Source organism: Anas acuta, chromosome Z, assembly GCF_963932015.1.
Source record: "Anas acuta chromosome Z, bAnaAcu1.1, whole genome shotgun sequence".
NCBI lineage: Eukaryota > Metazoa > Chordata > Aves > Anseriformes > Anatidae > Anas > Anas acuta.
This window is the reverse complement of record NC_089017.1, coordinates 42,348,921-42,375,280: the sequence shown is the minus strand read 5'-3', so window position 1 is coordinate 42,375,280 and position 26,360 is coordinate 42,348,921. Positions and strand designations below refer to the sequence as shown.

Sequence of the window (26,360 nt, the reverse complement as noted above, 5' to 3'; positions counted from 1 at the left end):
AACATATGAATATGAAAATATTCATTAGAAAATAAATGGAAGTGGTTAAATCTCATTGGTTTATCTCATTGAATCAGCAATTTTAATCAGTTTTTCAGAACTGAAAAAGTCTAATTGTTGCTTTGGAAACAAATAGTTGATTTAACTTAATGGTGAAATTTCAGTACATCTGAGTGTTCTACCCACCTCTGGGAGCTAGGGGGGAAGAACAAGACAGACGGAAGATGTCTATTCTTGTTGTGTGGTTTGCTTTGTTCTTGTTGTTGTTTGTTTTAAGTTTAAGTACAGTCCTCTGGGAAAAACTGACATATTTGCTGAGCAGGTTATTGCTGAGGTTATTGCTGAGCAGCTAGGACATTTGAGAAGAATTGTAGTTCTTGACTAGTAGCTGCATACAAGCAAGACTATTCTACCGTAGATACAGCTAGTTGTAGCAGATGGGACTTCCACGAAGCTGGCAGAACTGCCAGAACCTCCAACAAAACAGTCACCATCCATCTGATTCTGTCACACTTAGTATGTTTAAGCCTCAGTATTAGACTGAGTCAAGTATATAGTGTTGGTTAAAAATCTTGCTGATGGAAGACATTTTTTTTTCCAGTAGAAAATGTTGATTTAACAAAAAAACCTTTTCAATGGAATGTATCAATTTCCTCAGTATTTTTTTTCCAACAGGAAATTTATCTAGCCGTTTCATTTTGATGAGGTTGAAATGCTTTATTTTGACTTTACTGTTTTATATTTAAACATGGAAGTCAAAACATCAATAACAAGTTAGTGCCCTTGAGATTTCCTTTAAACAAGCAGTTGGAGGCAGGTTTACATGGGAGTTATTATTGTGGCCCTCTGCCCACTGACAGCTTGTGAATGCTTTAGAACAGGAGTATCGTAGAATGAGAGCTTTATTGCTGCTGTTTGATAGGAATAAGAATCAATGCACATTGCAGATCTGTAGGCATTTATACTTACATTTTACTTAAATATACCTAAATTTTAATTGTTCTAATGAACATGTGTGTTTTATGAAGGTATGTTGCTCATCTCTGTTCAAATGCTGCTGAAATACAGTGTTGTAGAAGGCCCATGTCTCATCTTAGTCACAGGTGTTGACAGAAACCATTCAGTGTTAGTTCTGTTGACTTAAATTAAAAAAAAAAAAAAAAAAAAAACACAAAACTGACTTCCTTACTGTTCTGTATATAAATATGTTAACAGTTATTGATGAAATCTTAGAAAAAATACAAGGGTTCAATAGCATTTTAGTTATAGTTCTTACGTACTTGTAGCTAGTACAAAAATGATGCCTAATCTTCCTCACAAACACCTTTACACTTCCTTTTTTTTTTTTTCCCCTTCTTTTTAATGCCAAAAGAGAGACCAAGGAGGATTAAGGACTTTACAGAAGAAATGGACTTCCTTTCTCAAGGCCAGATTGATTTGTACCATCCCTGATAAGAATTTAATTTTCAATATTATCAATGATGTCTTTATTCTCAAATCCCCAACCTTGAAGGAACCAGTGATATATGGAGTTTTTACCCCACAACTGTAAGTGTGTTACCGTCTTTCCCTGGATGAATACTTTTGATTTTGACTGGTTACTAAAGCAAGTAATAATTACTCATGACTTTTTCTCTTTCTTCCTGTACTTGTAGGAATAATGTGGGGCTGTCAGCAGTGTGTGCATACAATATGTCTACTGTAGAAGAAGTCTTCTCAAAAGGAAAGTATATGCAGAGTGCTACAGTTGAACAGTCTCATACCAAGTGGGTACGGTACAATGGAGAAATTCCTAATCCTCGACCTGGTGCAGTAAGTTTCTGTATCTTGGATTTAATGACTAATGTTTTTTAATATGCAAGAGTAAAGAAACAAAACAAACAAAAAAACTACTAAAGCATAGTATTAGATTACCCTGATATGGATGTTTCCTGTCGTAAAGATTTTGTAGAAAAAAATGCTTCATGTGATTTATTCCAAATGTTGTTTCTGGGGATCAAAGTGGTTTTTTTATTTATAGTTGAGTTAATTGCTGTTTTCATATTTTCATTATTTTGTTACTCATTTTCTAGAGGTGAAATAGGTATTAGTATACATTAGGGAGCATCAAAGACTTTTTAGTTCAGGTGAACAGAAGTATAAAACAATTGTTGCATTGTCTTTCTAGGTTCAACAGGTTTATCGAATACAGTAAGTTACTTTACAAACTAAAATGCTAGTAGTGCTGGGTCTCTTCCATGCTTTCCTTATTTTCTCGTGTTTCCTGCAGTTGTCCTGTTGCTACTCATAGATAAGAGGACAGTTAGAGGTAGTTAAGAAGCATGGGAATCTAGAAAGAATGTTTTCCAAAAATATATTTTGGGTCTAAACAAAAACATAGCATGAAGCATTTGCTCAGAGATCAGCATATTGCAGAAGCCAGGGTGCTGCAGGACCTGAGTAATTTCTGTGGTAGAATGAATATAATGTAAAGGTGCCCTTACTGGCCAAAATAATGTGCAGAAGAAAATACGTGTGCCTGCTGTTATGATATAATTTGGTGTTTCTCTTTTTTAATTTTAAATACTAGTGCATAAACAATGAAGCCAGAGCATCGAACTACATGAGTTCTCTGAATCTACCAGACAAAACATTGCAGTTTGTTAAAGATCATCCTCTAATGGATGATTCTGTGACTCCAATGGGAGACAGGCCCCGACTAGTAAAACGAGATGTGAAGTACACCCAGATTGTAGTGGACAGAGTCAGAGCACTCAATGGTACCATATATGATGTTATGTTCATCAGTACAGGTGAGTTCTGCAAAACACTCTTTTTAGTGATGGTTCTCTAGGCTGAGATACGCTCTAACAAACTCAAAAGATTTCCATGTTTACAGCGCTTTTATATCAGGTGGTATTTTCACTTAAAAGTGGGGAGCCACTGCGAGTTAGTGGAGAACCTTGCATGCTTTGAAGAGCTATTGCAGGAGAAGAACTGCAAAAGTGCAATGAGTGCAACAAAAACCATGCATGAGATAATCCCTAAGAGGTCATTCTGTGCCCCCAGAATGTTTTTTCTTGGTCAGAACTCCTTACATGTAATGGTTGCCTTTGGCACAGAATGGTGTGAAGTCTTCAGCTGCACTGCAAGCAGATAATTGATACAAATTATAGTAAGTGTGCAGTTCTCCATGTTTTTCTGTTTTAAGAATCTTACTTAAATACACTGCTCTCTTGTTTCAGATCAAGGAGCCCTGCACAAAGCTATCAGCTATGAAAATGGAATGCATATTATTGAAGAAACACAGCTTTTCCCAAACTTTGAGCCAGTCCAAACACTCTTGCTTTCATCCAAAAAAGTAGGTGCTACAAGCATCACAGCATTCATCATTTTTTTTTCCTCTTCCACAAAACTTACTAAGTAACCTTGTAACTTGTAACCTTGTCGTGATGAAAAACCATCACTATGCAAACTGCTGAAGGCTGCACCTGTAATCTCTGCAGCGGTATCAATCTATTTATTACCCAATACATTCCATTGCACTGGATAGGTAGCATGCTTCTGAAAGTGTGCAGATATGGGGAAGGTGTGTGTGTGGTGGTGGTGGTGGCGATGAGAGAAGGGCACAGGTGTGCAAGTCTTCAGTCTGATTGCCTGTACAGGAGCTGAAAACTGTAAGCTGTTTATTGAAGGGACCAGTTTTTAGCTTAGAAGTAATGTAAAAATCCTGACCCCTTCTGGCCAGTAGAAATCCATGAGGAAAAATCCTCAGAGAAGTAATAGAAGAGTTGTGGTATATTTTTCCTGAGGAAGTAAGCCTAACAGAAGAACAGTCTTATCTAGCAGAGAGACTCAAATTTTGTATTTGATTTCTGCTGTCCCAAACTTTGCAGGCTGGTTCTGTGTGGTAGATTTATTGTGAGAGTAGGCACTTCGGTGCTGCATTCCAGTACTCCACTGCTGGTGAGGTCCTGCCCTCCAGACAAGGGAGGGCTTCAGCTGCAGCTGGAAGACACAAGCTTTGCTGCAGGCTCCAAACCCAGTGGTCGTTCAGCATTATTAAACAATTGCTGGGTTTAATCCCAGAATGATTTTTCAACAATGGGAGGATAATCACATTGTGTATCTTGTACACTAGCCCTTCTAGTCCTAGTTACTCAGACTTGCAGATCCATAAATGCCTACAAAAGTATTACCCCTAAACAGTGGCTTTTACCATCAGACCCTTCAACTGTTGAAATTTCTGGACTCCTTAAGGAAAGAATGTCTCTGTTTAAAAGTGTGTAGTAATCTTACTGATGTTTGGTAAGTACCCAGTAATCAATGAATTCCCAGATATTAGGAATTTAGGAATACTGCCAAGATATCTTAAGAGCAGAGCAGCTTTTACTTTTGTGTCCTATTAAAACGAACAAACAACAACAACAAAAAACCACACTCTGCCAACGTGATCTATTCTCTGGAGATGAACTGTATGCCAAAATTCTTCCAAGCTCATCTTGCATGCTTAATAGTCCTTTCACGCTTGTAACAGAAAAAAGTGTTGAGAAGATAGAATATACTTTTGACAGACAGATCAAAGTCAATGTGGTTAAAAACTTCCATGTTCATATATTTCAGTAGTATCTCTGTTTTTGTATTTGTATATATGATGCATCATACGGGCCAGATCACAGAACCACAGCATGGCTGAGGTCAGAAGGGACCTCTGGAGGTCATCTGGTCCAACTCCCCAGCTCAAGCAGGGCCACCTACAGCAGAATAGTCCAGACAATGTCCAGATGGCTTTTGAAAATCTCAGCTATAGGGTTGGAATTAAAAATGCACACTTACTGTACTTCTGATAGGACCACAAGTTAATATCCATTCTTGTAATTGTGGGTACATTATGCAGTCACTCATGTACTGGCTTACTTGTGCTTCCTCCATTCCTGGGAAATGGTAGTGAAGGGATAAGCATTACAACCTGATGTAGAAATGGTGGCACTGAGTTTACGCATCCTGAACCCAGCTGCCACGTTCTCAGTTACTCAAGAATATTCCTGAAACACAGCATAGGGACTTCATAGGGAACGCACTGTCTTTTCACACCAAAAGTTCTCTCAGACTTAAGAATTAAAACTAAAACACAGCTTCCTTCATGGTATTGTGGTGCAGAATCTCTTTGTCTTCAGGAAGTAAAAACCTCTATGTGGCTGGAACAACTTCTGACACCAAAAGCTGAAGCAGTGCTGTCCAGCACACTCCCATGAAGGCAGCAGTCCTTGCCAGTGATGAACTGGAGTTTGGGCTTGGGTGGTGCTGGAGTCATGGAAGTTTTGTAACTGTGGTACCAGCCAAGTGGGGGTTACTTCTGCTCCCTGTCCTGGAAGCTTGAGCTTTTGCCTCCTTGGACAGCCAGTAAGGAATTGCAGTTAGATACAACTGAAGTCCTTCATACAGCTGGTATTGTGATGTGTAGTGGCATCCTGTGGTAATTGATATCCACAAGCAGGCAAGAGTTGTTACCCATGATGATGGGCTTCAGACCACCCTGGAGTAGGAATCCTTTCTAACACCGTACTGTAGTACTCTCCAGGCCCTTCTCTTACACCTTCACTTTGCCTGGAGGGCTGCAGTCGGTCACAGGAGCCTACGGCAGGTCCCCGTAACTCCTGTTTGGCTGGAAGGTATGTCTGGGTTTTACAAGTGGTCTGCGCAGTTCCCCACCTGTTTCCTGAACCCCCAGACTGCCAAGGCACTGCAGCCCGTGCTCAGCGTTGCCCTGCTGGCTTGGATGTTGGCTACCAGAGCTCTAGGGAGACAAACAGACTGCAGTGCAGCAGGGCAAGCTTTCTGTCCGGGTGGGAAGCTTTTCCTAGAAAGCCGTGTGTCTCCCAGTGCTGCAGACTTATTTCTGGGAACGTTTGAGCACAGACTAACACTAACCTAAGTTAATTTTTAGGATGAAAGACTGCATTTGATTGTATGTCTTTGAAGTTTTGTTCTCTTTCAAGGTCTCTCTTCCAGCAGGGCCGGTATACTCTTTTTTTTCTTTTGTCCTGTTTTGTCTTTTGTCTTCTAGGATCAAGTTTTTCCTTGAAAGTCATCTGAACACTTCTTATGCTTCATATATATGAGGGACCTAAACTGATTTATGCTTGATCTTGTTGCCATCCTCTAGAGACTGCTGCTACACACACTGCATCATTCTTTAGTTTGTTCTTAAAACAGACTTTCTCATGCTCATTGCATTAAAGAGACTACCCTGTTTTGAGTCCTCATGGGAATACCTCTTCACATAATTTAGTGAGGTGACAGTGAACTCCCAAACCTCAGTTCAGCTCTAAGATGCCCTGTTAGCTGTTTTTTTTACCTCTTGAGGCTGTTCTTGATGTCAAGAACAAAAGCCTGCACCATGAATGTGAGGTTTATGAAGAGCCTTGCTCTACTCGGAGGCTTTTTTGGATACCTGCCTATGCAACCATGTTCATCCTGCCAGGGTCAAGCAGTCTCACTGCAGACACAACCCTTGAGTGCATTTCTACGTACTGAAATCTGTGCAGCTGCAATACAGAAAAAAACACTTGATGCTTGGATCTGACTTCTTTGCCATGACAACAGCTATGGAGTGCCAATAAATTCACTCAGTATTCTACTCTGGATGGAGTAGATCCACTGCGTAGGTGGGTGTACTGTTTGGCTTTGTATACACTGCCTCTCAAAAGTACTAGAGGGTAGGCCACTGATGTTTTGGGCTTACAGGGCAGATGTCTTGAAGCTTTGCATAGCAGTGAGTAAATTCACAGTGTACCTTTAGCCATCGGTTTCCCTGAACTTTGGAACAGATGAGTGAAATGCAGTTGTCCATCTTTTACGACAAGGGTGTTCGGGATGAGTGTGATTATTTTCCTGGTGTGCTCTGGGTGAGGCTTGTTTGTGATCCCCAGCAACAGGAGGGCAAGCAGTCGTTTCCTTTATATCGCCCTTTTGCTAGGTATTAGCCAACATTATTTCCTTTGAACTCTACTTGAGTAGCAAGTAGGCAGTTACAAGGTTCAGACGCCGGGCTGACAGTGATGGATCTGCAGAGATCTGGATGGTCTGCAGTAGGGCTGCTTTGGTTTAAAGAGAGCAGGAGTGGTCTGTGTATGTAGAAAATCTTCTTCCCTTTTGGGGCTTTTATGTGCCCTTTGCAGCTTTGTCATTAGCATATGCTTGGCTTCCCTTTTATGAAGCTTTTCAGTGCATTCATATTTGCAGAAAAAATATTTAATAAAGCTACAGTTAGGCAGTAGTTTTCCTTTCCCTTAATGTGTATTGACTTCATTTTTTTGTTCTTTTGTCTTTTTCCACTTCTGGTATCACTGAATATTGTAAAGCTGCTTTTACAGATACACAGCTGTATGTATGTACTTCTTTACTTTTAAACACTTTTCAGTTGCTTCATGAACTTGATTGTTGCAGTTTGAGAAAGTGATGGGCTGTGTGTCTGTTTTTAGGGCAGAAGATACCTCTATGCTGGTTCGAATTCCGGCGTGGTTCAGTCTCCTGTGGCATTCTGCGACAAGTACACCACTTGTGTTGACTGCGTTTTAGCAAGGGATCCTTACTGTGCCTGGAAACCCCTTGAAGCTTCCTGCGTTGATATTTTTAAAGAAAGTGAAATTGAAAGGTAATGGCAGCCTTTGATTACCGTACAGTTGCAATCAGTATCGTATCAGTCTTGCTCCTTACCAGTAATTTTTATCTGAATATTTTCAAATGTAGACTCTTTTTTTCTCTCTGTTAACTGCATCTGTCAAAAATACCTGCTTGTGCTAGAAGACAAATTTCATTTTACACAAAAAAAAATAAGGAAATAAGATTTGAAGTTGCAATATTTGTGCTATATTTTACAGGAATTGGATCCAGAACATAGGTGGAGATGCATCTTCCTGTTCTGGTGAGTTACAGTCTTTGAAGAGCTATTTCTTCACATGTCTAGGTGGAATAGTGAAACAGTAGTGTTTAGTTCAGCTTGTTTCCATGATTATTTGGACTTTTGTTTATATCTTAATAGGTATGCAATTCTGCATTTTAATGTTTGAGCATCTGTATGGCCTTTATGTTGTCTTAAAATGTCTGTATTTGTGTACACTTCAGTGTGCAGTGCACAAACCTCTGAAATGACCTCCACAGCGCCATGTGAATGAAAGCACTATTTGTCATAAGTATATCTAGCACAGAGGCCTCTGTCTATGTGATATAACAGCATTTGACATTCTGCTGTGAGCCTTGATAAGTGCTTGGTTATTGCTGCTGGATCAGATGAAATGATCCTGAAAAAAGCTAGTTTTATGATCAGAGGGGAGGGGGGCTCAGAACATCATGCAGAGCAACTGAAGTGCTCTCCAGTGTGCTTTAAGGCAAGTAACTACAGATCCTTTCTTTATAGCATGTTGCTGACATCAGATCATGATCTTAAAGAGGACTAGTGTTACAGAAGATTTGTATTGCAGTAAACAGCACTTTGCTTTACTGTTTTCATTTCTAATCCAAGCATAGCAAGGACTGCTGTGAGAGTTTCGCTGGTTAGTTACATCATTGTGGGCATGAAATATAGGTGCTGATACTTTCAGAAGAGATTTGAGTACCAGCACTTTTGTCACATTTCTTCTCGGACATTTTGTAGTTGCTGATCTACTTTAAAATGCACTAATTGCTTTTAAAGTGATACCAAGTTCAGCATTTTGTTTCAAATAATGACTCTTCTCAGAGGCACGCTCAGTTGTGGATCAGCAAGGTCTCACCCACTCCCTGGAAATGGAGGCTGTTTTGGAGCTTGGGGTGTCCAGTCTCATAGTATTTTCTGATTTCCTGTACACAGCTGTAGTTGAGCGTTTCACTGAGACTCTTGCATGCTGTTGTCGTGGTCTTGTCAGATAATCTTAACACCGTAATCTTTCCATTACAACTAGCACGGTCTCATGAAACTGTACAGATTAGACCAAGCAGGAATCATTGCTGATACTTTGCACATTTATTTTGATGTTCCAGATAAAGTAAGAGAGAATTCCCTACAGCATACATTCAAGCATGGGAGCACAGCAGAGCTCAAGTGTTCTCAAAAGTCCAATCTGGCGCAGGTAGTTTGGAAGTTCAAAGATGACGTACTGAGAGTGGAGAGCCCCAAATACCGCCTGCTGGAAAAGGCACTGCTCATCTTCAATTTGTCAGAAGGAGACAGTGGTGTTTACCAGTGTTTGTCAGAAGAAAAAGTGAAGAATAAGAAATTCTCTCAAGTGTTGGCGAAGCATGTTTTGGAACTGAAAAAAGTCCAGCATACAACAGCGGGCCCGACAGTGGCAGCTGCACCCACAGAAGGTAATAGTGATGTACCGAAAGTGTCAGCTGTATCAACCGAGGGCTCTACCGCTCAAACCTCAACCACTCAGATTGTACCAGTGACAACTGCAAGGATAACAAAACCCATTGGCCCTGTCCTAACAAGCGCGGCCTCCAACACAGAGCTCTTCAATTCAATCCCTGACGCAGTCCCAGAAAAGACAATGTTCCTGAAGTCCAACGATAACTTTCTGTTGATGTTCCTATTCCTCTTCTTTTTTATCCTCTTCTTGTGCCTGCTCTCCTACAACTGTTACAAAGGGTATTTGCCAGGACAGTGCTTGAAGTTTCGCTCTGTCATGCTGCTGGGTAAGAAAAAAACAAAGTCAGATTTTTCTGATTGTGAACAAAGCGTGAAGGAAACCCTGGTGGAGCAAGGCAGCGTCAGCCACCAGAGCGGGGAGCAGCCGAAGCCGGCGCACGACACCGGCTACGAGACGGAGCCAGACTGCGGCAACGGCCAGCTCCAGCCCGGGGACGTGCTGGCGCCCAGGGAGGCCAAGGACAAGCCTTTCGATGTGAAGTGTGAGCTCAAGTACGCTGACTCAGACGTGGAGGGAGACTGAAGGACGCGATCTTCGGTTTCGGTGGTGGAAATCAGCTGCGGTGCCACGGCGAGCTTTGAACACCGAGCGCCTGGTCGTGACCGCTGAGCCATCGTGGGCTTCTTGCGCTTCAGCTACACTGCAAGCCACTTTGCATTCAGATCTCACCAGATACAGAAGCGATGTTCTTGTCTGCAGACCATAGCATCTTGTATTGTACTGTCATTTTTTTTTTTAAATGGCCAGTTTCAGATCCCCATTTGTTTATTCCTGGTTTTTCCACCCAACCCTGAGCACTTCACTCTGGTGAACAGTTGCCCACTCCTTTCTTGGCCCTTTTCTTCCATAGGATAAAAGTAACTAATTCAGTTGGCTTTAAAAAGTACTTCAGTCTGCACATCTTTTAGCTGCCATTAAAAAAAGTTCTAGTTTCATTTGAATTCCAAATTGGAAATTAAGTTTAGTTTATCAGATTGGTAAATTATAGACTTTTGTCCAGATTGGGACATTTTTTTTCTTTGCTTCTAGTGATTATTTTTAGTTTTATGTTTTGTGTTTTGGCACGCTAGGTCTCTTTAGTTTGTTAAAGTTAATTTTTTTAACTGCTCTTTAAATATCTTAGATTTTAAGAAACATGGGGATAATAGTTGGCTTGATTTGTGTAAGACTCTCAGGGATAATCTTGTTTAAAGGCTTTTTTCCTTGCTGCTTTTTAGAAATTTAGGTACAACGATATTGGTACAAAACGTGGACTGGAGTAAGAGGGGGAAGAAAGAAAATGATAGATTTAGGAATGCTTTTTTTCTTCTTTAAACAGCAAGCTGGACACATTTTCTTTTTCTATACAAAACTGGATTTCTTCATTTTCTTTTGTTTATTTTTTTTTTAATGAAACAATACAGGCAAGCAACTGTCAGTTAGCAGTGACAGAGAGAGGTTTTTTGCACTGTGGAAGCAAAATGGGAATTGAGAAGAATTCCCGACAATAACTCAACTTGCGACTCGCTGGAATGGACTGTTAGGATACAGCCTGATGAGAAAATGTTGCCGATTTTTTTTCTTCTTTTTCAGATTCAGATATAACTCAACCTCTTTTTTTCGTGACAAATCTTTGCAGCGTCACCCTTTCTGGATGACACCTACCAATCAATCTCCTATGCAACTGGAGACTGAAACTGGAGCTGCTCAAACAATCAGTCATTTGAACTGTCTGTGTGAATCATGCCTGCAAAAGTGAAAATGTGCATTTGTTCTAAGCGCAGTTCACAACAGCACTGTTTGTCTGTTAAAAGCATTTTGTGCGGTACAGTTCTGAAGAGTTGTTCCTCTCACTGCGTATTTCTGTAAATATGACTAGAAGTAGAGTACGTTTTAACAGTAAATAGCAGTATGCCTGGGCTGCTTTTCTATGTTGAACATCCATGCAAAGTTAATTTAGACCATCTTAGTGTAAACGGTTTATATTTTATAAGATTCAGTTCGGTTTTATTTTTCTATTTTAATTATGTACATATAACAGAATAAATATTAAAATAAATTGTATTACTCCTTGACTTTTATGAAGGTTGACATAACGACGCTCCTTTCCGTACTGCAAGTACTCATGTTCCTTGTGGTTGCCTTTAAGGGGGGAAAAAAATGAAAACTTTTGTCAAGAGTTGGGAGAAGACTCTCAGCTTCAGTTAAATGGGTTACTGCCCTGTGGGGGATTGGAAGGATGGAAAAACGTGGGTGAAGGAGGAAAGCATTCTTTCCTAGTGCTCTAAGGACACTTCCATTTATTACCCTTCTAAAATTCATTTGTCTTCTTGCATTATTTCTTCAATGTGTGATGTATTTCTTGCAACTTTTTTCCTTAGTACCCTCTTTTTTCTTTTCTGTCCTCTTCTGTCGCACAGCCTCATCTCCTATACCTTTCCCTCCTACTGGTACCTCCTTTTTGTCCTGTGTGGGAAGTGATTCACCTCCTTCACCCACCAGTACCCAGCCTGATGTCTGGTCTAGCACAGACCCTGTAAAGGTCATGTTGTTGCCACCTTTCCTAAGTGACCAGGCACAGCATATTAGTGTCGGGGGACACTTTCACCTCTTCTGCCAAGCCACAGGTAAGTTGGAGGACCCCTATGTCAACTAGTATTTTCTGCACTAAAGGTTTAGTTGTGTGACCATGCAATGTACATGCTCTTCTTTTTGACTTTTTTTTTTTAAGAAAAAAAAATTAAAGAAAAAGAAAAGAAAAAATTTAAGAAAAAAAAAATAAAAAAAAAAAAGGACTATTCCAGGATGTCATGTGAACGTGCTTTTTACCAAGAGTCAGGCACTGCAAATAGCATTATGCAAAATACAGGCTCTGATTTAGTGGCCTACTTCAGTTTGTTAATAGTCGATTGACTTCAGTAGGCTCATTTGCATGCTGAAGGAGCCTGCTGAATCATGATTGCATATGGATGTTTAAGGTAAATATTTTCACTGTTAGGATGTACGCAATTAAAAAAAAAAAAAAACAAACTTCTGTCAGATTTGAATTTTGCATACTGTTTTAGACCTGGTCAGGTATTCTTTTTCATTCTTACTTATTTCACACGGTAGAGTACTTTTGGTAATGGTAATTTCCATTTTATGGGGAACGTACTGCCTGATGTTACAGGAGAAAGTCAAAGCTATTTTTTTTCTTGTAAAAATTCGACATTTGTCTTTCAGCTTTTGTCTGGACAGTAGTTGCCTGTTTAAGTGGGGTTTAATGAATTTAATACCTAGACAGGTCTTAAAATGTAACTTCATTCGTTAAAAGAAAAAAGAAATAGATCAATTTAAAAGCATTGTTTCATACTGGGCTGTCTGTGATTGTTAAAATGTTACATGGAACCAGATCACAATGCATCAATCTTCATTAAAGCAGGTCTTACCAAAGACACGATTTGTATTTTCAAGGCCAGAAAGAGCAACAGTGGGGTCAGGGCTTTTAGCAATAATTTGCTCACTGCTGCTATAGATGCTCAAGAAGCCTTTTATTGTTCACCAAGGGGAAAAAAAAATAAAAAAAGGAGTAATAGCATGAATAGTGCAAAGGATTTGACTGGGTTGATAATTGTACTACAGATCTGGAGTTTATTTTAAAATTTCTTTAACATACGTGTTTTAGCATGGTATTCATGGCCGGCTTTTTAAAGTGTGTCAGTAATGGCCTTGGTAGTGAGCTTGAGAAGGAAGAAGCAGCGTCGTAAAGGCAGCCTGTGGAGCTCACTGCCCGAGGGAGCAGGGGCAGGCAGGGACAGGAGCTGTGACCAGAAGCTGTCCCCTGAAACCAGCAGCGGTGGCACGGGGGCAGCCAGCCAGCTGCAGTCACCTCCGCTCAGAAGGCAAGGGGTGGCTCTGTCGTATGGACGGGGCTGCCCTTCTCCTTGGCAAACAAGATGCCTGGCTGGTACCTTGCGTCCTTCCTGTGCCCAGAATTACTGCTTTATTTGTTTGTTTTAAAAAACAACAAGCCAGCATGTCGACCTGATGCCGGCCTGCCGCTTCCTTCTGTGGCCGGCGTGTCAGGATGTACAAACCTGTCTGGAGCCGGGGGCTGGCAAATGCTTCTTCAAGGAGATCTCTGCTTGGGTTTATTCACATTCCTCCACTGGTTGTTGATCCTTCTTCCCATAAACATAGCTGTAATGGAATTTTTTATTTTTATTTTTTTCCCCTCAGCAGGATAAAAAATAAACACATAAGGTAAAATGTGTCTGCAAAGAACAGAGGGGCAGAACGGGACTGGCAGAGTTAAGTGTTGTGCTCGGCCTTCCGAACAAAGGGCGCGGGATAGGCAAGTTCCCCCCCTGTGAGGGATTATAGGCACAGACTGCCACATCACACAGTCAGACTGAAGCTTAATTAAGATCTTAACATTATTTTCATGAGAATTACTCATTTATTTATTTTTTAATTGTAAGCGTCTGCTTCAAGCTGTCTGGGAGCTCTGCAGGAGCTGGTGAGTTCCCTTACCCATCCCACATGTTTTAACCTGAAAACTTTCCGAAGGACAACACGTGGCTGCCTTGTAAGTGGGCCATTTCAACAACGTGCTAGGTTTCCTACGTGCTTTCTTCAGTACAGCTTAAGAGCCTTTCAGGCTGGCTTCAAGCACGTTGAACGAAATACTGCGCTGTGGGGTGCAGGGGAGAGGCAGTGAGCTGATGCTGACGCTGTACACACCGGCGTGCGTTTGTCTGCTGCGCTCTGCTGGGTGCAGATAGAGGAGGAACCGGGCGGTGTCTCGGTGGTTGTGGTGGCACTGACACCACCCCCGCTCTCAGCTGCAGGGCAGTGTATCCTGCACCTTGTCACGGCAGGTGCATGGCATCCGAGAACATCCTGAGTGTGCTGAGCAACGCTTTAAATACGTTTGCAGATGGAGTCTAGAAGGAGTGCAAAGCGTTATGCTTCACTCTTGTATTTCTGGCCTGCGGATACACTCCGTCAGTTTCCGTGCTGTCAAGAAGTCTAACCACTTCCCTTAGTTTGTCTGGAGCTAGAGGTTTCCCATAACTGCTGCTTAACTTTTTGGTCTAATTTCAATAACCCTGTGAGACAAAAGCTCTGCAAAATCAGGAACATAGTTTACAGGAGTTGTTTCGCAGACATAGTGAGATGGGCACGTAATAAAATCCCGCGTCCTGCAGTGGCTGCTCCCTGTGGTTACGTTATTTTAAAGGCAGTGCAAGACAGCTTTCCACGTCAGTCCAGGAAAAGATCCGTAACTCACTGTAGTCAGAATCACGAGCGACTCACTGACGCTTTGCTGGCAGGGAACTGCTGAGTTACACCGAAAGGCGTGCAGGAGAGTGGGGAAAACGGGCTGTGAGGGCACTGCTGCAGATGGCTCAGCTCCAGAGAGCATCTGCAGCCTGAGCCAGACCCGACCGTGCCCAAGGCTGTGTCCGGGTGCCTGAGGTCTGGCTTTTCCGAGGCCAATGCACTCAGAACTGAGAGACAGGGGAGAGGAGGGGGAAAAAGCTCTGCATCTCACAGGGAAATCCACTATGTAAATACCTCAGAACTGCCTGAAACATTTTGTTGATTTGTGTGTAGTATATTTTGAATTTTATCTGAATCATGGAATTTTATATGGTGATGCTTTGAAGCAATGCCCTTGACTTTAATCTGCGTGGTTACTCGTTAACCTGTGTTTGGTTTACCTTCATCCCTGTCCTCGTTTGGGAATGCTACAATATTACCTGCTGGAGCAGTTCCGTAGCTCCGTGTATGAATTAGCTCCGTCGCAAACCTCTGGTATTTTACTGCCTGCTGCCTGCCTACAACTCAGTTTCAACACCTGTGGCTACAGTTATCTGATAGCAAGTGTTAATTTGTCATTTTGTGGTTTTGTACCGTTTCTTTCAGTGATTTCTGCTCTGAGTGAACATTCATTACCTGAAGCGATCTTAGCATGATAAAACCATTCCTTCCTGCGGATCTGTGATGTGCCACATTTTTTATTATTTAAATTGCATCTAGAAGATAACTTCAAAACTTGAAATTGCTCCTATAATGTATTAACAAAAAAGGACTTGGAAGTCATTGCTTAAGGTTATAGAATCAATTACATACTGCAGACACATTTTGAATAAAAACCAGAGACACTAGAAGAAGTACCCATGTTACTGCGTCTGAAAATCACAGAATCACAAACTCAAAGAATGGTTTGCGTGGGAAGGGACCTTAAAGCCCACCCCGTTCCAACCCCCTGCCATGGGCAGGGACACCTCCCACCACCCAAGGTTGCTCAAAGCCCCATCCAGCCTGGCCTTGAGCACCCCCAGGGATGGGGCATCCACAGCTTCTCTGGGCAGCCTGTGCCAGGGCCTCACCAACCTCTGAGTGAAGAATTTCTTCCTAATGTCTAATCTAAATCTCTCTTAGTTTAAAACAATTACTCCTCCTATTGCTACATTGTCTGATAAGAGTCTCTCTCCAGCTTTCTTGTAGCCCCCTCCAAGTACCATGAGGCTGCCACCAGCAGTTTTATGCAAGAAAGCCATCTCCTTATTTTGTAACATTTTAAGACTAAGAGTCTTGACTAGACTAAGATCAATGTATGCATACTTTAAGCTCAAGGCACCTAAAGATAAAGGAGGGGAGTGAGGGGAAGAAATAAAATCAAGAGTATATCATTAATTCCTCTTCAGAAGCTTTCCTTCCTTATTTTTCTTCTGAATTGAATGCTGTCCTGTACGATATACAGCTGACTGTATTCGCACAGGTTTTTCCTGTGCAGTGAATAATCAGGTGCAGCTGGAGAACCTCCTCTTATATGACTTCTGATAATTTTGTAAATACTTAGAACATAAGAAACATTACACTCTTTTTCCCCATGAGGAAACGAGTCTGTTAGTACTGGTAAGTGTAACCTGCAAATAATTATTGCTGTTGTAATGTGCTTAAAGCTTAAAAACTCTGAAACTGCCTTCGTGTTGTAGCCTATCCCTTGTTACCAAAGAAAACCAGTGAAATCTGTAAGTGTTCTGGAGTATTCACTGCTGAATTTTATCAGCTGTATCATCTGTCAGCAGAGGATTTAGGCAAATTAAGCACATGGATGGTCTTCCAAGAGCTGGAATTGCACTGGTCTGGAAGTTTTAGGTTAATATCTGCACAGGTTGAACCAAGCCATTCTGGGCTTGTCAGAAGGTCTCTGGAGACAGGAAAACAGATGGTACCTTCAAGTCTGGGTAAAAACCTTGCCAAGGAGAACTTGTGGGAAGCAGCAACATTCACCTGCTGCATTTCATGCACACATGGCCACTGGGAAACCACAGCCACATAAGAAAAAGATGTGCTCAGGAATCCGTGGCAGCTTTTACAGCACGGCTAGCTGTAGGTAAAAGGCGAAGCTTGCTGCACATCCACCTGCCTCTCAGCACGTCTCCTGAAAACCACAGGAGATTTCTCTTTGCTGTACGTGTGCTCTGTTACACCATTTGCTTATGGGGTTTTATTTGACCTGCTGGCCTTTATTTCATAATTCAGAATAACCACGTGTGCTGCGTTCTCCTTGCCTAGCATGCAGCTCCGACTCAGCACTGAGCAGTAACCCCAAAACCCTTTCTTGGGCGGAGAAGCCGGGTTTCCCAGCCCTGCCTGCTGAGACCCGTGAGGTTTGGACCAGGGCTGGAGTGGCCGGCAGGTAGTGCTGCCTTCCACGTGCTTTTCCTCAGGACTTCTCGTTCCCCCCACTGGCCCTGTTTGCAAAGGGACTGCCTCTCCACTTTTCTCCCTTGGAGAGCTACAACCTGTAGGCTTTTAGTAATTAATCCCTCAATACAATGGCTGATTAGCTGGGTACTGATTTGGAGCATAGCTGTTCTTTTTTGTTGTTGTTGTTGTTGTTGTTTGTTTGTTTTTTGAGCCATTTTGCAGCCATTACTTACCAGAGCTGCTTCAACATGCCGCATGCGCTGTGCCTGTGGTGGAGGTTAATATCTCATTTTCTTCTCTTCCAGTCACTACATCTGTCCAGGAAACAGTGGAGCAAATTCAATAGCTTGTACTCTGGAGAGGAGGAATGCTTTCTGGAGAGCATTTTGCTCCCCAAAATAGCTATGGTCTCCGTTTTTTTTTTTCACCGTATTTTACAACTTAACGTCATAGCTTTGTTGATGGGGGGACAGGGACAGGGCAGGGTGGAGGCAAAAACAGGCAAACTGGAACTGGAAACTCCACACTTCTTTTGCTCTAGTCCCTAGTTTGGACTCCATTTAATTGTTCTTTGCAGGCAATTACCTGGGTTCCAATTGCAAACTCTTGCCTTGGAGCCACTCAGATAATAATAGGTAACAAGTGCTTGTGGTGCTGGGAAGCACAGCCAGGTATGCTCTGCATTTTCATCTCAGACCAGCCAGACGTTTTCCCAGTCTGCTTTTACGTTTCTTTTTGAGGAGGCAGATGCCGTGTCCTGCTTTCATCGATATGCATTGTGCATTGCCTCCTCTGGGGATGGCTACTTTGTTGTGCATTAATGAGGCTCGTGCTTCTCGCCCAGCCCTTCCTGCTCCTTATCTGTTCAGATAAGGCTGCACCAGCTTGAGATGTACCAGTGAGGTAACAGAAGCACCAGAGTTCTGAAGGAGTATGCTGTGCTTCTTCAGACTGGTTTATTTGCTCTTGGAAATAATATTCTCTGTTGGCATTTTAGAGATGTTTTTTTTGTTTTGTTTTTGTTTTGTTTTTTTTTTTGTTTTTTTTTTTTTTTTTAAGCGCTGATAAACTGTTGTCACTTGTAGAGTGATAATGGGTTGCACCTCATTTTTAAAAAATTAAACCTAGTTATCTGACATAAAAACTATAATAAAAGGACTTGCCTGATAATCCAGTTTCAGAAAATTGCAGAGGTGCTTGTCTCAATTTAATGATTCCTTCTCCCCGCTTCCACTCTGCAGCCCTTCACTGCAAATGTTTGCTCCATTTGTTATTTTGCTAATTTGTCAGCAGCAGTGACTCAGACCCCTACAGCTCCTGAAATGCTAGCCAGTCTCCTATATTAACTTCCATTCACTCGCTGGGAAGTGCTGGTGGTTGTTTTCCATATTAATGGCTAGGAGCCGTGTCACCTTTTCCTGTGCTTTGATCTCTGATTGAACATAATCTTTCTGCATCCAGATTATGGAGTCTTTTTAAAACATAATCCCTGCTTTGAATGAGCTGCTTGTATGATCTTGGCATTCTGAAGATCAGGGATGATTGGTTCACCAGCACTCAGTACAAGCCAAAGCTGCAAGCTAGACAGCAAATGTTAACTCCACATGCTCCAGATGCCAGGCTTTTTTTTTTTTTTTTTTTTTTTTTTTTCCCTTAATCTGATACTTGTTGTGAACTTTGTAAAAGTTTTGGTGAGTATTGGGGAATAAAGGAGAGGGTTTTTTTTTTGTTTTGTTTTGTTTTTTTTTTTTCTCCCAAACCTTAAAGCCTCATCACTGAGGATAGCCCCCAGTAGCAATGCTATATCCAGATTATGGGCATTTATCAAAAACAACTTTTGTTATGCTGCTAGAAACCTTTTGTGAGGATACCTCTGAGCAGCTATCCTCACTGGATTTCTATTTGCTGTCAGCCCTTTGAGATGAGTTTAGCTGGGAGGCTTGGGCTTTCTGGCTCTATTTTGTTTTACCTCAATGTTGAAACGTTTCTCTGAGTCATTTTGGGGGAAGTTTAGTTTTCCTGTTACCCTTTTATCTCCAAGAACTGTATAAAAGTGAGGAAAAACAGTGCATTAAGCCAACAGCAAGGTGTAGCAGCACTTCCTGAGCATTTCACCGCATAGCCTCACCAGGTAGCTCTGAAACGTCTGCTCAGGTCTAGGCACACGTTCCTGCACCTGGCAAGGGGAACCAGAGGGGCTGCTATTCCCTCTTACCCCCCTGCTTCAGCCGTATGTCAGTGAGCTGTGCTTAATCCATAATCTCTTGCTCTTAAATTAGTATCTCCAAGCTATCTTGAAAGCCGTATGTCTCCTAGGATTTCATGCATATGCAGCAAATGCTCGATTCGGTGCGGTTTCGTGGGGTCCATCAGCATGCTGTTCTGAATCTGTAGCTGTATTCTTCAGTTCTTTGTAGCTGGATTTACTGATTGACTGACTTTCAGCTAAAACAGAATTTAAACCAATGCTTTAATGAATAAATTTAAAGGGCAGGTAGAAACTTACTCTGCAAGCAGCTGAAATAGTTCAAGTTTTTAATGCTACCTACAGCTGCTGGAGTTTTTCCTGCAGATCCTGAGACAAAATCATCCAGCTGCTAAATACGTGGTTTGTGCAAACCTGCCTGACTCAAAGCAGGTTATGGGACCCATTTCACCTACCTGGGCAGTAACACTTCACACAAAATGCTGACAGCAGAGGAACAGAAAATGACATCTACGTGAAAAAATAACAAATGCTTCCATGCACACTAGAAATTATTATGGACTTTTGCAAAGAAAGGGGATAGCTCAGAAAGTGCAACAAGTTTTTTTTTTTTTTTTTTTTTTTTTTTTTTTTAATAGTATTTTGTTGTATAAATGTTAACCTTCCTCCAGGCTATGTTAACCTCTAGACCAGGTAAGAGGGTGAATTAGGTTACGAATGCTGATTTTACTGAGATGAAACAATGCTTTCAGAGTTAACTGTTTGAAATACCTTTCATTGTTAAATGTAGCTATTTACATGTCTAATCTGGCTTGCTGTTTAATTCTCTGCTTTATTATAATGTTTTAAAAAGATCATTTTCTTAAATCTTTCAAGCATTCTTAAAATGGATGGCCATGTAAGTAAAGAAATGTTTTAGCCATTAATATTTTAAAGTTTGCACTGGATGTGTATTTCACTTGTATTATAGCAACAGCAGCAAATGCAGAATATAAACTTGTATTCATTTATTTTATCTTCGAAAGAAACCCTGACTAGTGCTTGAACCTAGATCTTGGTGTTGAGGAACTGCAGTGCTGGCTGCACAGAAAACAAAGGTAGGGTAAAATCACCCAGTTGCAGCTTGCTCAGGGGCTGGCCAAAAGCAACGTGGCCCGGAAAACTTCTCATAGTAGGAAACCGTTGGATTTTACTGTTGGAGAAATGTGTCTACAGCGAGCTGTTGGCAGCATTTCCCAGACACCTGTGATGTTTAACACCGGAAAATAGAGTGAGTGGGTTCTTTGGTGTGAACAGTAACATGAAACGCTTTAAGTATGTTTAGAGAAGCGTCCTGTGCTCAACGTGCCACTTCCTTGCATGGCCCTAAAACAGTGCTTTTCAAACCCGTGGTCTTGGGTAATAAATAGCTCTATTGTCACATCCTAGAGCTTGAATTACGGCTCATAAAACTTGTGAGCTTGTGGCTTTACTCAAGCACCTGGCTTTTGGCTTTACGATGCCAGAGTAATAACTCTTAAACTCATCCTGGGGCTTGTGCCCCAGCACATTGATCTTTACAGTGGCCAAGTTAGTCTTCGCTCCTCCAAGTGATCTCCACTTCTTTTGACACTATTGCCTGATTTGTTTTCAGTGCCAACACAGTGGTTTTGAGTTTTTCAGCACTTATCTGTGGCATCCACTAGCGCTTCTAATCCAGTGTTCGGTCTGCTCTTCAAAAGGTGGATGCTAAGTCCAGTATCTCAAAGCCTTGCTTTCTTTTTCAAGACTTCTATTTCGGTCTGTTTGTATTTACTTCCTCTTCTTTCCATTTGTCTAAATACCACCTTCATTAGATTTCGTCAGTTGTCCATGGTCATGGTCCCAATTTCCCATGTTTTTAGCTAGCTGTAACCTACCTTCTCTTAATCACAGAAGTAGTGCAATCATCTATAAATGAGTTTGTTTTTTTTTTTTAAGAATATTATTTGCTAGTTGTTTGCAGTTCTGCTTATGCTTGCCCTCCCCACTTTTGTCAGAGCTGTCATCAGTCCTTCTCAGGATTATGCCACCTCCCTCTCCCCCACACCTCTTTCCCTCAGACATGAAATCTACCATGTCTTAATTAGATCACGTTCTCTGTACTTCAGCCTTGCACTCACTTCGGATTTATTTCTCTGTAGTTGTAGAGGATTATTAGTTCTGTTTCTGAAAGGTTAGGCTAAGGAAGCACATAGATGTACAGGCTACTTACCTTTTTTTTTTTTTTTTTTTTGTCCACCTGCATAGCAATCCAAAATTTAACTATTTTTCAGGACACAGGCCAAGAATCAGGTATTTTATCTAGCGAAAATTCCATATCAATTTGCAATAAAAAGTTTGCATAGTAAAAGTTGACTTTTGTAGTAGGTTGCCTGTTCTCTCAACACTTACTTGCAAAAATCCTTTATTTTCCTTTTACTGTGAGTTTCTTTTTACATCTTGTCTTGCTAAGGCTAGTCTGGATTCTAAGCCCCAGGGGAGAAACAGGCACGTTTTAAAAGTCAGAATTACTGTGATGTTCTTATTTTGGCCCAGATACCTTTCCTTTAAATGAAAAGGCTCTGATGGTGCCAAGTACACTTCATCCAACCTTGCTAATTTTCTGGGAACAGCTGTTCTGTCCTCTGGGCTACTGTCAATCTCTGATTTATTCAGATTCTGTCCTCGCAGGTTAAGACGAATAATAGCAACAAGGGTAAAAGATTAGATTGCTCTTTGTTCTTGATCCAAACCGATCCCAAGTTCTGTCTTGTCTAATTGCCTGCTGTGACTAATGGTTCTACACTTCTTCCAGTTTTGTTTCTTTCATTAGTTCCAGCATCTCTGACACCCTGAGTTCTTGAACTTTTTCCCCTCCTGGCCTCTGCTTCAGATTTTAGAAGGCAAGTCTGATGGTTTCAGCTTTGTACCAGACACTAGCTGTAGGGTGGCCCAGTTCTTCAGGTACTTCAGGTACAGGCCGATGGTGCTGATCTTCATTATCTGGTCTACCCTGTTTGGGGGTCAGGTCCCCCTCGTGAGAACACACACACAAAATTCCTTAGTACATATGAACTTAGTTACAACTTTGGCTTGAACCTAAGCTCTCAATGCTAGCTCTCTATCCCATTCTTTTGGTGCCCAGAATTGCAGCTAATTGGACCTAAGTAACATTGCAATAAAACGTTTTATGCCTTTGAGTCTAATCTTAAGGTCCTAGGCTTTTGTTCTCTTTTCAAAGACACAAGTTGTATCATTTTTTTCCCCAAAGTAAGCTGACTGACATTTTTATAGGTCCAAGTGATTCACACTTTGTCTGGAAGAAGAATGGGCAGAGGATGAAGGCATGCATCACTGAGCAATCTCATATGCTGTTTGATGGCAGACTGCATGTTCTAAGTTGGGTGAACGATGCAGTGTCACAAAATACAAAATATGAATGTTCATTCATCTCAAAAGTTGGGAACACAGCATCAGAAGTGCTCATCACAGCAGAAGATAAAGGTAGGCTGGTTCTGAATGTATGCTGTGTGTGTCCTGATCCTGATTTATAATCACTACACACAAGTTTATGTGAAGATACTAACTCTCATTTACTGTATTAGTGTCCACTTCAGTTATGTATGAAAAGGTTTTACAACCATAGAAGTTGTTTCTTCCACACTCTTCTACAGGACTAACCTGCAAATTAGCAGTTATGATCTAGAAATGAAACCAAAACTGCTAAACTAATGGACACAGATTGGATGTAAGGTGAATATTAAACAAAAACACTCTGCAAGAACTGTATATGGTAATGAAGAAAAGATCTTTAATGCTAAGAACTAAAGTGATAAAAAGAAATGCCCACCGTACAGTGCATTTCAAAGTCAGGCATTTTATGAATTGCCTGCAGTCAGGCAGGATCAGTTCCTACCTCTTTATTTTGATGCTCACTAGGCTTGAAGTCAGTCAGGTAAATCAAGCACCTGGGCAAGATCTTTACGCACCCTGAACTGACCAAGGCAACTTGAGCACTATTTGCAACTAGCTTTTGAGAACATCCCCACACCTGCAGAAAGTCCGAACAGCCTTCAAAAAGGCAGCAGGAACAATGAAGGTGCTGTAGAATGGATTGTTTTGGTAGGAAGAAGGAGAAGAATAATTCATATTTAGCTGGTCAGTGTCAAATGTGAATTTGTCTCTAACAGCTCAACCCAGCCCTTTTCAGTGGTAGAGAAAAGCGGAGTAGAAGTGGTACAAGTCAGCTTGCTATCATCCCAGTTATACTAAACTCAGGGTTGGAAGCTAAATGAAGAGCACCTCAGTGAAACTACTGTAAGTAAGCGTAAAGCAGAGGGCAGCTTCCACTGTGCTCAAAAGCATCCTCTGCCACTAGTGTCATGAAAAGAAAAATAGAAAATGTTACAACTGTGGATGTCACCGCCATAGTGGTAGGGACTGAAATTAAAAAATAGTTGGTAGACAAGACTTGAAGTAAAAATTTATCAAGATCCAGTAAAATAATCCATCTTAAGTTCTCAAATATGGAATGGAGGACAACTCACTACGTAACATTACTGAAAAAGTCAGCTGTGTTATACTGGTCTCCTCCCCGGCCTTTGTACACTCTAAATGGAGACTCCCATGCTTCTAAAAGGAACCTCAAGCACTAAATTTGTTCACGCTGGAGGCTATAAAGTCTGCTGCAGAGGGGAAGAGACATGACCACTTGAACAGAACTTATTTCCAAGTAATTGGAGAGAATATAGAGCAAAATGAATGATAAAATGGTGTCTTGGCTTCCTTCTGGACTGGTTCTTCACAGGATGTCCTGCTTGAGTTGTTATCAGCTTCCTTTCACCATTGCTTGGTTATGTAATCATCTCACTTACAATTTTCAGATAGTGCTTGTCAGGATGGATGGACCAAAGAATTTGTTACCTGGAGAACTGCCATCAATGAACACGACAAGATGATGCAAAACTGGAGGAAGACTTGGGTAAGAATTTTTGGAGCAGGCATCCCCTGCAGGGTTTCCTACATGATAGACTACTCTCAATTTTATAGATAGCCTGTAACACTTCTGCAACTGAATGGATTTATATAACAAGGCGATCAATGTTCCTGTACACATTGCCATTCTTGACCCTCTCAAGGGTATGATCTGCCTGATCTGTCACATACAATTATGTCAGCTTGCTCCTTCAGTACACTAACCAAGGTTTAAATCAGGAAATAGTTCTCATCCTGCCCAAAAAAGTCAGTCTGTGCACTGAATGGAGTAAGTTAGTTTGATTGGCTTTAATTAGTTGCAGACACTATTTGTCTTCATAAATAATATTGTTAATCGAAGCTGCCCTTTCTTAAAAACACACCTCTACTTAGCTTTCAGCTTATTTCTCCAACAGTCTGAGTAAAGATTATTTAACTTCTGGCTATGACATGTACTTGTCGCCTGTGTAACAATGAATACAGCTAATCTTTTAACATAGCTTTAAAATAAAATGGAGTTGACATACTTGTGTCCTTTTTATCCTTCAGGAAAGCTGCAACAAGAAAAACAGCTGCTTATGTACAAAGGAATGAGCACACTGGAAAGAAATGTATGCAACTTCTGAGTGCCCAGCACTCTTAATATTGTAGCTTTTGAAGACTTATTTGCAAGTGTTAGGACTGGCATTTCAACTGATGTATAAGGTGGAACAAGACATACTTACTGCACCAAAGAATGAGTGTGGTGTGCACCAGTGCCACGAGAGAGGCCACCACTCCCATGCTGGAACCATCTCTACGCTAGTTATTTCAGTTTAACACAGAATGAAAATGGTCCTTTGTGCAGCTCAAGCAGTGTACTATGATCTATTGCCTCTGTTTTGAGTTCAATACAAGCAAACCAGTTTATTTTGGGCTTGGAGGTCTTGGTGTATAAATAAGAGATTGATAAATAAGATTTGGATCACATTTATTTAAAGGCACTTCCACTCTCCCATTTCTTTTCTCTTGATGCATTTAACCTTATACTTTGTTTGCAGTATTTTGAAGAACATTCCTTTCTGGTGTTAGCAAGCTCATTTATTTGAACACATTTCCTTTGGTTATAAAGTTTTTGTACCAGATAAAGAGTTTCTGACTAACACGCAAAACATAGACAGCTTAAAACGTACTGAAGTTAAAAATCTTTAGTTATTGCAAAGTATTCTTCCCTATTTGAGATATTTACAGTAGCTTTAAAAAATCACACACTGAGTGAATTTTAAGACTACACATGCATCATGTTCATTTATTGCTAGTTAACAACTGCAGATTGAAAATGTGTGGACCTACTTATTTCACAGTGAAACTGTATTACTGTGTTGCTGTTCTGCCATTTGGCCTTCTGCATCTAATAAACAGAAGACAGAAATAGAGTTTTACCTTAGTGTTTTTCAAAAAATCTGTAAGCAAGTAAGATGTCACCTAAGAATCTTTATAGGGCGAGTCTGGGGGACAGCTGCTCCTAGCAATAGAGGAAAGATTCACACATAGCCCCAATATTATCTACTAACTAACAAGAATTTCTTCAGATGATTTGTTTCACATTGAAGAAAGCACTCTCATAATTCGGGGACTCCTGACCCGCTGGTTTCCAATACTGAACCACTCTGTAGTCACATTCAGATTGAAAATTCTTATATGCAAACTCTTTTCCCTGTTCATGTTGATAATCACAAATTAATGCTGACAGACCTCTGACACCAACGTTCAGTGGGAACCCTTCCTTCATTCTGTTTATGCTTATGACATCTTTCATGGCTAAGGGACAATCAAAAAAAGACTTCTCTTGAATTGTCCCTCCTCTGTTTATTCAACAGCTTTGGAGCAGACTTCAGTTTAGTTCTGTGTTGCTGAATGATGAGGTAAGACCTTAGAAAAGTGTAACTGAATTTTGCCTTGAGTGCAAAGAAGTACTCCAAGTAGTTAAAAACTGATCGTCGGATTTTGTTCAGCTCTACTTTGTAAAGAAAAAAACATGTCTAACAATTAGTGAACACAGCTGTGACACCTTATAGTGAAAGTTTTAGATACATTCAAAGAGCAGAAAATAATTCCATAAGATT

The 26,360-nt window shown here is 41.0% G+C and overlaps 1 protein-coding gene across 6 annotated transcripts in view; it reads left to right on the top strand.

Moving 5' to 3' along the window:
- The window catches only part of SEMA4D (semaphorin 4D), a 95,886-nt gene extending 69,827 nt beyond the window's left edge, over positions 1 to 26,059 (top strand). For 3 of the 6 annotated variants that reach the window (XM_068666066.1, XM_068666065.1, XM_068666067.1), the window contains exons 10-16: positions 1,373 to 1,548; positions 1,656 to 1,812; positions 2,570 to 2,792; positions 3,225 to 3,340; positions 7,464 to 7,636; positions 7,863 to 7,906; positions 9,001 to 11,452. In XM_068666066.1, the coding sequence (XP_068522167.1) occupies positions 1,373 to 1,548; positions 1,656 to 1,812; positions 2,570 to 2,792; positions 3,225 to 3,340; positions 7,464 to 7,636; positions 7,863 to 7,906; positions 9,001 to 9,914 (1,803 nt within the window). In that variant the 3' untranslated portion in view covers positions 9,915 to 11,452. Of the gene's footprint in view, positions 1 to 1,372; positions 1,549 to 1,655; positions 1,813 to 2,569; positions 2,793 to 3,224; positions 3,341 to 7,463; positions 7,637 to 7,862; positions 7,907 to 9,000; positions 11,453 to 11,791; positions 11,999 to 22,575; positions 22,786 to 24,164; positions 24,263 to 24,804 lie in introns of those variants that run through there. The other 3 variants (XM_068666068.1, XM_068666070.1, XM_068666069.1) reach the window with 3 other exon arrangements.
- The last annotated feature ends 301 nt before the right edge of the window (positions 26,060 to 26,360 follow it).